We start from the raw sequence: 14061 nt of genomic DNA on the forward strand, positions 1-14061 counted from the left end.
TCTTTCTGTTCTAGTTGTACTATTCACTGTGAACATTTTAAAGGGAAAGGTAAGACCTCCGACTCTTACAATAAATGAATTAGCATTGACATACATGTGTTAACATACATTTGAAGTTTCTGATTGTTGAAAACTTAAGATGGTGAGATTATTCAGAACATTAGATTTTCCTGTAATTGATCTGAAATTAACAAATGAATACCAACAAGAAAATGCACCCAGTTTTTGTGGGGATGAAATATGGAAAGTACCTTAAAACAATATAGCTAAAGGTGATTTTACTCAATACTATATTATTTCAGAAACCAAGATCAGATCATGATAAAAAGTATGAAGAGGAACAGTGGGAAATAAGGTTTGAGGTAAGTAACAATCCAAGTATTTTGGAAACTTTGGACACTTCATTAATACAAAGGATCTGATACAGGACAGAAAGAGCTTTCTTTTATAACAGTTTTATTGAAATATTATTGATATATCATAGAATTTACCTATTGAATATACAGTTCAGTGGTGTTCAATATTGTTCACTGTTTTGTAACCATCACCACTATCTATTTCCAGAACATTTTATCCCCCCCAAAAGAAGCCCTGTACCAGCTGCAGTCATTCTGCATTCTTCCTTCCCTAACTTCATGACTTCTGTCCCTATGGATTTGCTTATCCTGTACATTTCATATAAATGGAATCGTATAATATGTGGTCCTTTGTCACTGGCTTTTCACTTAGCATAACGTTTTCAAGGTTCATCCATGTTGTGTGTAACAGTGCTTCACTCCTTATTGCTGAATCACATTCCACTGGATGGATATGTTTTGTTTACCCTTCATCTGTGGGTGGACACTGGATTGTTTCCGCCTTATGGTGATTGGGAGTAATGCTACTGTCTGATCAGGTACAAGTTTTTATGTAGACATTTGTTTTCCCTTCATTAGGATATACACCTAGTAGTGGAATTACTGAGTCTATGGTAACTATGTTTAACATTCTAAAGATCTCCAAGACTGTTTTCCAAAGTGGCAGCATCATTTTACATGCATGCCAGTAGGGTGTGTGTAAGGACCCCCTTTTTTCCACTTCCTCACCAAATTACTACTTGTAATCTGTTTTTCTAGCCATTTTAGGATAGGCGTGAAGTGGCATATCATTGTCGACTTGATATGCTTGTCCTGGTGATTAGTATTGTTGAGCATCTTTTCATGTACCTATTGGCCATTTATATATATATATATTTTTTTAGAAATCCCTTCAAATCAGTTCCCCATTTTTATTTGGGTTATTTATCTTTTCATTGTTGAGCTCTAACAGTTCTTTATAATTATGCATGCAAGTACCTTATCAAATATATGATTGCAAATATTTTCTTTTATTCTGTGGGTTGTCTTTTCACATTAACGGATTTGAGAGAGTCTTGCTCCATTGCCCAGGCTGGTGTTGAACTCCGGGCCTCAAGCAGCCCTCCTGCCTTTTTGCAGAGTAGCTGGAACTAAAGGCATGGACCCCCACACCCAGCTTTCTTTTCACTTTTTTGATAGTGTCCTTTTAAGTACCAAAGTTTTTAATTTTGATGAAGTCCAGTTTATCTGTTTGTTTTATCACTTGGACTTTTTTTGTGCAGGAAGAGTTTACTTAAGTAAACCTTTGTAATTTATGAAAATAACATAACCTTATTGTAAATTGCCTATTACTTACTTAAAAAGTTCAACAAATTTCAACAGTGGCTGATCACTTTTTGCTGAATTTTCCTAGGTTCAAACTTTTTTTTGTTTTGTCTACCAGTTTGAAAACATTAAATAGTAATAAATTAACCTACAAATTTGAATATGATGGTTTTACTTAAGATAATTACCTTATTCTTGAAGAATAAGAACTTTTTATGAAGATATTGTGCCGGGCGCGGTGGCTCACGCCTGTAATCCCAGCACTTTGGGAAGCTGAGGCAGGTGGATCACAAGGTCCAGAGATCAAGACTATCCTGGCTAACATGGTAAAACCCTGTCTCTACTAAAAAAAAAAAAAAAAATACAAAAAAATTGGCTGGGCGTGGTGGCAGGCACGTGTAGTCCCAGCTACTCAGGAGGCTGAGGCAGGAGAATGGCGTGAACCCAGGAGGCAGAGCTTGCAGTAAGCTGAGATCGCACCGTTGCACTCCAGCCTGGGTGACAGAGTGAGATTCAGTCTCAATAAATAAATAAATATATTGCTTGTATTTGCAGAAAAACATGCACCACATTTTTATACACATTTGCTTTTAACAGTTACTAGGTGCCATGGTCGTCTTGGGAATCACATAACTGTAGTATTCCTTATGCTTTCATGGGGCTTAAGAGAAAGCACACCATTCTGATGATTTTAACTTACATTTTCTTTTAGCATTTCATGTATTATTTTAGTTTTTATTAGAAAGTACTTAAATACTGCAAAAATGTATAAAAGGAAGAGGGATCTGTTCCTCATTCTGCACCTCAAACACCGCAGCCTTCATTGGTGGCAGTTACTATTAACTATTCTTCTAGAATTGTATGTGTATGTGTAGATAATATGCATATCAATAAACATACATGCATTTTTTTGCACAAAACGCTTTAGAATTAGAGGACAAAAGAATACTAAAGATCTTTGATTGTCATCACATTTTGGTCCTACTGTAACAAAATCATTTTATGGTGTTCAGTATTTAAGAGAGCTTGCTTTCTGCTAATTGAAAACTAAATTGGCACCGTCATGAATTTTTATAATGTAATAGATTTTCATCCTCATTCTGAAATTTGAATTTTTCTGTGGTGTTTTAGGAATTGCTTTCGTCTGAAACAGACACTCCTCTTTTACCACCATATTTGTCTTCATCTCTGCCTTCCCCAGGAGAACTCTGTGCTGTTCAAGTCAAGCACGTTGTCTCACCTAATGAAGTATGTGATCTCAATGATTAGTTGGTGATTAAAAACATAACAATCTATCTTGGTCTTAAACACCAGAAGTGACTCTTCACTTCTCTATCTTCCTGATTTCAAATGTTGCAAATTCGTGATCTCTAGTTTGCCCCACCCTATAATACCCTCTTCAGATATTTGTTAATATTTAAGGCAAGTGTTTTTTAAGGACCTACTGGGTTCCCAGTGTTATGCTGCTTTATTCAATGTTATGCTTATATCCGATATTTAGATTTTTAAGGTGGAACCGTTTCTATCTATGAAATCTTAAACATCTTGCTTTCCTTCCTCTTCCGGCATTGAACTCTTCTACTTAACCACCTGGCTGACACTGTGTCCCACTTAACTAGGTTGGTCTGCCTCCCCTTAGGGTATAGCTCCATGTTGTTTATTGAGGTATCCCCAGAACCTAGAGTAGCGCCTGGTAAATACTAGGCACCTGGTGAATATTGATTGAATGATGAATAAAGGCACTGAAAGTTCAATTACTTGTCCTTGGCTAACAAAGAGAGGAAGAAATAAGTAGCTTCAGCAGCTCCTTCATAGGCCATTCTCTCACAGGCAGGGGAAGGATTTGCTTTCTAATTTCATCAGAGAGCAGAGTAAGTAGCATGTTATGCTGTATGTAGTTGCTAAACAACTATTGCTGGTTTTGGTAATTTTGCTTATTTATTGCTGCATCACAATTTTCCCCTAAACTTAGCAGCTTAATACAAACACACATGAGGGTCAGGAATCTGGGAGATGCTGAGTTAAGCACTCTAGCTCAGGCTCTCAGGAGGTTGCAGCCATGATGTTGACAGGGGCTGCAGAAACCACTTTCGAAAAGACTCACTCACATGGCACCACCTGGAAGGCTCTGTTTCCTGCCTGTGGCCTCTCCGATTGTCTGCTTGCAGCATGGCTGTGGCTTCCTGGCACATGAAATCCCTGGGACAGCTCTACCAAGACAGAAGCTACATGTCCTTATATACCAGTCTCAGGAGTCACACACTGTCACTATAGTTGTGTGGTTTTTTCTATTTGTTTGTTTGTTTTGAGATAGAGGACACGTTTTGTCATCCAGGCTGGAGAGTGCAGTGACATAAACATAGCTCACTGAAGCCTTAATTTCCCAGGCTCAAGCATTCCTCCTGCCTTGGGCTCCCGAGCAGCTGGGACTACAGGTGTGTACTACCATGCCCAGCTAATTATGATTACTACTACTGTTATTATTATTAAACAGAGTCTTGCTCTGTCTCCCAGGCTGGGGTGCAGTGGTGCGATCTCAGTTCACTGCAAGCTCCACCTCCCGGGTTCATGCCATTCTCCTGCCTCAGCCTCCAGAGTATCGAGACTACAGGCGGCCGCCACCACGTGCGGCTAATTTTTGTTTTGCATTTTTAGTGGAGACGAGGTTTCACCATGTTAGCCAGGATGGTCTCGATCTCCTGACCTCGTGATTCACCACCCCCCCTCGGCCTCCCAAAGTGCTGGGATTACAGGCGTGAGCCACCGCGCCCAGCCTCATGATTTTGATTCTTAGTAGAAATGCGGTCTCACTGTGTTACTCAGGCTGGTCTTGAACTCATGAGCTCAAGTGATCCTCCCACCTCAGCCTTCCAAAGTGCTGGGATTATAGGCATGAACCTCCATGCCCAGCCTAATCGTGTTGTCTTGATCACAAGATAAGTGTGGTAGGATGTGGGAAGGAATAGGAGGTGAATATCAGGAGGTGTAGAGGTCTCTGGGGGCATCGCTGGAGGCTGTCTGCCACAGTAATTTTGTCCACATAAATGCTTGAAATTCCAGAATCTGAAAGTTTTCCTTTCCTTCTCCCCACTTAGGTGTATATTTGCCTTGATTCTGTAGAAACTTGTAACCACTCTAACCAGCATAGTGACACAGATGATAGTGGAGTCAGCGGGGAATCGGAATCCGAGAGCCTTGATGAAGCACTGCAGAGGGTTAATAAGAAGGTAGAGGCACTTCCTCCTCTGACGGATTTTAGAACAGGTATACTTACTACATTTGAATGAAACAGGATACTTAATAAAACTTGGATTTTGTTTTAATGGGCTGATGACCTTGGGCTCTCTCTAATGTTGACATTTGTCTTGTATTCACTTTACATGCATGATTTCCTGGAATCCTCGAGATACCCAGAAGATGACCTCTTTCTCATTTTCTAGATAAGGAAGGTGAACTCAGAGACATTAGTAAACTCCCTTGGGGGGCACGTCCACGTTGCACAAATGAGACGGTGTTGGAAAAGTGCATAAAGATTATTTTCTGAGTTTGAGGTTATCAGTAGCTGAAGTTGGAAGAGTTGTCATTCAGACCTTAATGGTCATCATTTTAATTACAAGCCACCTACGATAATCGTGAGGTGGAGGTTCAAAGTATGACCTGTTCTGTCAGGTCACATTTCTACTCTTTCATCTTTTCAGTCCATTCCTCCCATCTTTATTAAATGTGTGTGGCTCTCCTCTGAGGAAAATGTATCTGGTTACCGCAGTATGGCATAGGGATGTATTCCTGATATTTTAGCAAAGGGAAAACCATCATCTTAATGTCTTACCAGTATTCCGTGAGTTTTGTGTTTGGTTTTTGAGACAGAGTCTTGTTTTGTTGCCCGAGCTGGAGTGCAGTGATGTGATCTCGGCTCACTGCAACCTCCTGCTCCCGGGTTCAAGCGATTCTCCTGCCTCAGCCTCCCAAGTAGTTGGGATTACAGGTGCGTGCCACCACGCCCAGCCGATTTTTGTATTTTTAGTAGAGATGGGATTTCCCCATGTTAACCAGGCTGGTGTCAAGCTCCTGAACTCAAGTGAACTGCCCACCTTGGTCTCCCAAAATGCTAGGATTATAGGCATGAGCCAACTTGCCCAGCCTTTTTTTTTTAAAGATGAGTCTTGCTCTGTCGCCCAGGCTGGAGTGCAGTGGTGCTCACTGCAACCTCCGCCTCCTGGGCTCAAGCAGTCCTCCTACCTCAGCCTCCTGAGTAGCTAGGATTACAGGCATGTACCACTATGCCCAGCTAATTTTTGTATTTTTCGTAGAGACGGGGTTTCACCATCTTGGCCTGTCTGGTCTCAAATTCCTGACTTTGTGATCCACCTGCCTCGGCCTCCCAAAGTGCTGGGATTACAGGCGTGAGCCACTGCGCCCGGTCCAGATGAGATTCTTTATTGTTTCAGTGATGACTTTTTTTTTTTTTTTTTTTTTTTTGAGACAGAGTTTCACTCTTGTTGCCCAGGCTGCTGGAGTGCAGTGGCTCAGTGTCGGCTCACTGCAACTTGTGCCTCCCACGTTCAGCGATTCTCCTGCCTCAGCCTCCCAAGTAGCTGGGATTACAGGCACGTACCACCTCGCCTGGCTAATTTTGTATTTTTAGTAGAGATGGGGTTTCTCCATGTTGGTCAGACTGGTCTTGAACTCCTGACCTCTGGTGATCTGCCCACCTCGGCCTCCCAAAGTGCTGGGATTAAAGGCATGAGCCTCCGTTCTTGGCCCTGATGAATTTATATATGAAAGAAATTGTCTATAACTCTTTAATTAAAATCACTTGAAATAAAAATCTTTATTCATTAGTCATGTATTTCAATGTCACTTGCCCACAAATAGAATTCTCTGTGAAATTACATAAAAAGCGTATGACATAAGGAGGTAGAACAAGATAGGAAACTGAGGCACATGCCATCACTCTGAAATCTAAGGATGTACAAAGGGAAGTGTATACCGTACTAATTTTTCCACAGTTTAACTCAAGCCTAGCACTCATTAGTACACTTTTTTTTTTTTACTTAGCTTGTGTCAGGTACCATGTTAGGAATACAAACAACAGTTCTGCACTCAAGAACAAGTGCTCTAAGCAGAGAAGAGACAGATAAACCAAGTAGAGTATGAAAAGAATAGCTTCTCTTAAAGGAGTGTGTGTAATGCTGTAGAATCAGGGAAAGCAGTGATCAGTTGTTAGGGTTTTGTTGGTCATGTTGGAGCTGGGCTTTGAAAGAAGAATGATAACTGCTCAAGGCAATGAATACCCTAAAAACTGTCAGAATGTTTTCTTGATGTTTATGATAAACATCATAAAAAAGAAGGGCTCAGGAAAACACTCTAGATGAGGGGGATAGTCATAAGCTAAATAGAAGGATCAAAATTTTAAGTAATCCTGTTCAGGTAACTCATTGAGGAAATGTGGTAGAAGTTGTTTGGGAGAACAAACAACTGAAGACGCCTGTAAATTGTAATAAGGACTTGATATTACAGGCAGTTAAGGTGTACCATTAATGAATTTTAAATAAGAGCAATGTAATTGCATTTTAAAAAATTTAATTCTGGTGGTCCCACAGCAAATGAATGGGAGGACAGAATGGAAGGCAGGAACAGCAAATAGTTATCATCCTTTGCCAAAGATGATGGCCCACGCTAGAAGAGACTAGGGGAGTATCAGAAGTTGGGGCAGTGGCAATATGAGCTAATAAGCTCATAATAAGAATACAAGAACTAGCAACTGAGAATGGGAGAAGTGCCTTTATTTAGTGAACAAAGACTTACAAAATACGAACAGAGAAAGAGAAGCCAACATAAGGCCAACTGTTTAGTGTTTAATTCTGGATGGTGAGCATATATTTGTTACATTTTCTTCTTTGTACTTTTCTGTATTAAACATTTTTGATACATAATTGTATATATTTATGGGGTACATGTGATATTACATGCATAGAGTGCGTAATTATCAAGACAATAGGGTATTCATCACCTCGAGCAGTTACTTCTATGTGTTGGGAACATTTCAAGACTTCTGGTTAATCTGAAATATACAATCCATTGTTGTGAACTAGGTACCTTACTCTGCTATCAAATATTGGAACTTATTCCTTCCAACTATATGTTTGTACCTATCAACCAACCTTCTTCATCCCCCAACCCCAAACACATGTATATTTGCCTTTTATGGCCTCGTGTGACCATTAATCTACTTGTTATCCTCATGAGATGCACTTTTTTAGCTCTCATATGAGTGAGAACATGCGATACTTGTTTTTCTGTGCTTGTCTTAGTTAATATAATGATCCATCCATGTTACTGCAAATAACAGGATTCCATTCTTTTTTATGGCCAAATAGTATTCCATTGTGTATATAATCAGCACATTTTCTTTATTCATTCATCTGTTGATGGACACCTGGGTTGATTCCATATATTGGCTATTGTGAGTAGTGCTGCAACAAACATGGGGTGCAGGTAGCCCTTTGATATGCTGATTTCCTTTGGATTAAAAATATTTAATAAAAGACCATATGACTTTTTCCCTTTTTCTGTCTTTCCAGAAATGCCTTGCCTTGCAGAATATGATGATGGCTTATGGTATAGAGCGAAGATTGTTTCCATTAAAGAATTTAATCCTTTATCTATCCTAGTACAATTTGTTGATTATGGATCAACTGCAAAGCTGACATTAAACAGGTTGAAAATAAATGTCGGGGTGTTGAATTAGGTTTCTTTTTTTAAAAAATAGTTTTCTTATTGAGAATATTTTGTCTCTTTTAAAAGAAAAGGGTTAATCTAAGGCTGTTTATAAATTGGGAATTTTTATCGAGTTAAAGTATACATAAAATTTACCATTTTAGCTTTTTTATTTTCCTGAGATGGAGTCTTGCTCTGTCGCCCAGGCTGGAGTATAGTGATGCAATCTCGGCTCCCTGCAACCTCCGCCTCCCAGGTTCAAGCGATTCTCCTGCCTCAGCCTCCCTAGTAGCTGGAATTACAGGTGCCTGCCACCATCCCAGCTGATGTTTTTATATTTTTAATAGAGACGGGATTTCGCCATGTTGGCCAGGCTGGTCTCGAACTCCTGACCTCCGGTTATCCCCCCGCCTCAGCCTCCCTAAGTGCTGGGATTACAGGCGTGAGCCACCACACCTGGCCCATTTTAGCTATTTTTAAGTATAATAACTGGCATTAAATACATTCACAAGGTTATACAACTGCCACCACTTTCCATTTCCAGAACAATTTTGTTATTCCAAACAGAAACCCTGTACCTATTAAATAATAAGATCATAGTCCATTCTCACCTAATCCCTAGTAACCCATGGTCTCCTGTCTCTGAACTTGCCTGTTCTTGGTACCTCATATAAGTAAATTCATACAGCATTTGTCCTTTTGTGTTGGCATATTTCAATAGCATAATTTTTAAAGATTCATCCATGTTGTAGCATGTGTCAGAATTTACTTCTTAAGGCTGAATAATATTCCATTATATATATGAGGGGGTCTTCAAAAAGTTCATGGAAAATGCATACTATGAAAAAACTGCATGGATTTCAAAAATTTTTCACCAAAATTGTGCTAACTTGTTCTAACATGTCTGAACAGGATCTTATTTGAGACACTAAAAAGGATAAGTGCAACATGAATTCTGCTCATATTGAAACAACAACAAACATCAAATTTATGGTGAAGCTTGGGTGGAGGAATGGTGATACCATTTTTGCTTTTTAAAAACTTTATGGAAACAGTGCCCCAAAGAAAGCAGTTTACAAATGGATAACTTGTTTTATGAAGGGATAAGATGATGTTGAAGATGAAGCCCGTAGCAGTAGTCCTTCCACATCAATTTGTGAGGAAAAAAAAATGAATCTTGTTCATGCCCTAATTGAAGAGGACTGACAACAGCAGAAATACTAGCCAACAGCAAAGACGTTTCAGTTGGTTCAGCTTATACAATGCGGACTGAAAGAGCTGAGGAAACTCTCCACTCAGTGGATGCCAAACCTGTCGGACCCAGGTCAGCTGCAGAGAGGAGCAGAGCTTTCAGTGGAAACTGTAGACAAGCAGGATGAGGACCCTGAAGCATTTCTTCAAAGAACTGCAATTGCAGATGAAACGTGACTTTACCAGTGTGATCCTGAAGGCAGGGCACAGTGAAAACAAGAGGCGGAAGTGGTCCGGTCAGAAATGGACTGGTCAAGAGCAAAGGTCATGGCAACCATTTGTTTTTTCTTTTTTGGATGCCGAAGGCATTTTGCTTGCCGGCTTTCTGGAAAGGCAAAGAATGACAACATCATCTTCTTAGGAGTGTTTGAGAAAGTTGGTCAAAGCTTTAGCAGGAAAACGCCTGGGAAAGCTTCACCAGAGTCCTTCACCACCACAGTGCTCCTGCTCATTCCTCTCATCAAACAAGGGCGATTTTGCAAGAGTTTTACCTAAATCATTAGGCATCCACTTTACAGTCCTGATGTGGCCCTTTCTAGATTGTTTTTTGTTTCCTAATCTTAAAAAGTATTTAAAGGGCACCCATTTTTCTCCAGTTAATAATGTAAGAAAGATCACATTGACATGGTTATATTCCCAGGACCCTCAGTTCTTAAGGGATGGACTAAAGGGCTGTTATCATAGCTTACAAATGTGTCATGGTCTTGATGGAACTTATGTTGAGAAATAAAGTTTACATTTTTTATTTTCATCTTAATTTCATCTTTCCATGAACTTTTTGAAGCCCCCTCATACAGTGTATACTACATCTCATTTATCCCTTCCCTGGAAGGTGGAACTTGGGTTGCTGCCCACTTTTGGCTCTTGTGGATAATGCTTCTATGAACGTGGGTGTACATTTATATCTTTGAGTACCTTCTCTCAGTTATTTTGGGTATATACCCAGAAATGGAACTGCTGGATCATATGGTCTATCCTAATTTTTGAGGAACCTCCATGCTCTTTCCCACAGTGGCTGCACTATTTTACATTCTCACTAAGAGCACAAAGGTTCCAGTTCCTGCACATCCTCACCAGCACTTGTGGTTTTGTTTTATAGTAGTCATCTAGTAGGTGTGAGGTGGAATCTCACTTTGGATTTGATTTGCATTTCCCTCATGATTAGTGATGTTGAACATCCTGTCATGTGCTCGTTGGTCATTTGTAGATCTTTAATGTCCATGTTTATGTATGTTTTCTCCCATTCTGTAGGTTGCCTTTTTGCTCTGTTGTATCCTTTGATACACAGAAGTTTATTTTTTTAAGAAGTCCATTTTATCTGATTTTTCTCATTTCCTGTGCTTTTGGGGTCGTATCCAAAAAAATCGCTGTAAAATCCAATGTTACAAAGCTTTTCCCTTATGCTTTCTTTCTAAGAATTGTATAGTTTCAGCTGGAAGAGAATTTTAATTTAAGAATTTCTTTTGTGACAGACTGTGCCAAATTCCTCCTCATCTTATGCGGTATCCAGCTCGAGCCATAAAGGTTCTCTTGGCAGGGTTTAAACCTCCCTTAAGGGATCTAGGGGAGACAAGAATACCATATTGTCCCAAATGGAGTATGGAGGCACTGTGGGCTATGATAGACTGTCTTCAAGGAAAACAGCTTTATGCTGTGTCCATGGTAAGTGTCTCAACTAGCCACAATTATTGTAAAGCTATTTCTGTGTCCACACTTTGTCAAGTGTTTCTATGCAATGTCTACATGCAAGAGTATACTAAAGCATATAAAGCTATATAGGATATAGTTTATATGTATAGCTTTACATATACATATAAAGCTTAATTTTAAGCCTTGTTAAAATGTCTTAGTTTATGTTTAACAAACTGCTTACCCCTATGGTGATATAAAATATCATTTATGTAATTAATAAAATGCTCAAGATGACTATCCCATAATTAATTTATAATAGGGAAACAAATATGCAAACAATTAGTGTGAGGTTGAATGAAATAAGTACTATAACAGAGCTATAGCTAACTTTGTGGGTGGGGGAAGTGTGAGAAGAAATGATTATTTGCATCTGGAGAGGTCAGGAGAGGGTGTTTGAGCTGCTGCTTAGAAGCCACTCAAGTATTTAACTGAATAAGTAAAACAGGAACGTGGCATTTCACCTGCATTCTAAAAGAAGCGTGGGAAAGAATGGTAGTTCTGGTCATTATAGAAAGGCTTGAATTATACTAATTGTACTAGTCTCATAATTGTACTACTTTTGAATTATTTGATATAGTAGAACCTGCATCAAAAGGTCAACTAAAAAACTCCAGACTGTTTCATGTAAATGTTTTCTTGTTCTGAGGCTCAGCATGTCACAGTAGCCCACAGACAGAATCTGGCCTGTACCTTGTTTTATTTAGCATAGTGTTTTAAAATTGGAAATCTTACCCAAGAAGTCTGTATTTCTGGCCCTGATTAGATATTCTAAAAACTAGGAATCCTGGGTCTTCCCATCCCCCTGAAATGGCAGTCAGCTGAAAGCGTAGCAACAGCCCCTTAGACGGGAACGTGTAACGTGACGTTCAGTTCACCTAGTCCTCACTGCTGGTGTGCAGCTCAACCTGCTTCCCTCCTTTGTGATTCCTGCCTGGTGCGCCACGATTTGGGGATTCCTGAAACACTGGCTATGACACAGATGAGCTCATAATCAGTCAGCATGGTTCCTGGAAAGTGCTTTTTGAAAATCCCTGTATATATGCTATTGCATGTGCAGAGTGGTATGACTAGCTCATCCAGGCTTTCTCTCAACCTAGTGAAAATACAGACAGGGCAAGTATTTCTTATAGATATGTATTTTTTCACTTCTCTAATATTCAAAATTTTGTGAGTATGTGAGGATAATCAGAACCATAGATATATGAGAGGATTTATTAAGGGAACTGGCTCACACAATCAAAGGTGAAGTCCTATGATAGGCTGTATGCAAGCTGGAGAACCAGAGAAGCTGGTAGCCTGGGTCAGTCTGGAGGCCTCAGAACTAGGGAAGCTGACAATGCAGTTGCTAGTCCGAGGCCAAAGAGCCCCTGGGAGGTCACTGGTGCAAGTCCTACAGCCCAAAAGCCAAAGAATCTGGAGGCTGATGTCCGAGGGGAGGAGGAGAAAAGGTGTCCCCTACTCAGGAAGGAGAGCAGAGAACCCCCTTTCTGCCTGTTTGTCTCCCAGCCACCTGGATGTCCCTTGCCCACATGGAGAGTGGGTCTTCCTCTGTCCACTGATTTAGCACCAGTCTCCTCTGAAAACACCCTCACAGACACACCTAGAAATGCTTCACCAGCCATCGAGGCATCCCTCAATCCAGCGAAGTTAACAACTAATGTTAACCATCACTGTCAGTTTATGCATAAAGGTATAATGCTGTGTGTGGAATGCTAATGACCTGTAACAAGGGATGGTGGTGGCAAAGCCCCCTGGCTTCATTTAGGAAAACCTTGTGAGAAGGAATTTAAATAGAGCAGAAGAATGGAAAGAATGGGGTTTTGCAAGAAACCACCACAGATGCCTTTTGGAAGCATAGAGTATAAAATTATCAATAGGCCCCTGAGAGAACGCCTTTTTCCACCTGTGTGAATGGCCAGATGTGAGAGAGAAAAGGCAGCCAAGACATTACTATTTTCTTGACAACTGTATCTTTTAATTTTAGGCTCCGGCACCAGAACAGATAGTGACATTATATGACGAAGAGCAGCATCCAGTTCATATGCCATTAGTAGAAATGGGGCTTGCAGATAAAGATGAATAACGCCTAAGTGTAAGTTCTTGTTCTATTCATAGCATAAGGCATGGGACTAGTGGAGATTAATGCTAGATTGATCAGAAAAGCATCCATGGATTTTCCTTGATTTCTCAAAGGAATGACAGCAACGCTCCCCGAGAATCTCTTCCAGATTTCTTCATAGGCCTTCTCACCTAGTCAGCACTAGTATCAAAGAGGCCCCTATCTGTAAAGACGTTTGGATGGGCTGTCATGACTCTCACAGTACCAGGGTACATGGGGACGCAGGAGAGAGTGGGCACTGTAAGTAAAGCACATAAATACCCGCTAAGCACACAGAACTACTGAGCAGCCACCATCCTCATACCAAGTTACTGAAGTACATGGGTAGCCAGCTAACTTTTTAATCTTGTCCATAAGGAATGATTCAGCTAGACTTGCACATTTACATTAAGTAAAGGTTTAAAATAACACATTTTGTTTTTCAGGTATACAGTGCAGAGCATCTGTAGAAGCTTAGAAGAAAGTTTTCTGTTATGTTTAGACTATGTCTTACATTTAGACTATTTCAGGCTTAATTTTCTTAACTTGTTCAGCAATAGTGCTTTACCTCTCCTCATTTTTACATATCGAGCTGTTAGGAATTGTGTGGAAAAAAAAAGTTAATAAATGTTTGCTTCC

General features: G+C 40.0%; 1 protein-coding gene across 1 annotated transcript in view; it reads left to right on the plus strand.

Moving 5' to 3' along the window:
• The window catches only part of RNF17 (ring finger protein 17), a 112753-nt gene extending 98692 nt beyond the window's left edge, over positions 1-14061 (plus strand). Inside the window, exons 31-37 of the mRNA XM_015120755.3 lie at positions 303-362; positions 2793-2909; positions 4757-4925; positions 8246-8381; positions 11105-11294; positions 13309-13416; positions 13869-14061. Of these exons, the coding sequence (XP_014976241.2) occupies positions 303-362; positions 2793-2909; positions 4757-4925; positions 8246-8381; positions 11105-11294; positions 13309-13407 (771 nt within the window). The 3' untranslated portion in view covers positions 13408-13416; positions 13869-14061. The remainder of the gene's footprint in view (positions 1-302; positions 363-2792; positions 2910-4756; positions 4926-8245; positions 8382-11104; positions 11295-13308; positions 13417-13868) is intronic.

The sequence above is a fragment of the Macaca mulatta genome, chromosome 17 (genome assembly GCF_049350105.2).
Source record: "Macaca mulatta isolate MMU2019108-1 chromosome 17, T2T-MMU8v2.0, whole genome shotgun sequence".
NCBI classification, from domain to species: Eukaryota; Metazoa; Chordata; class Mammalia; order Primates; family Cercopithecidae; genus Macaca; species Macaca mulatta.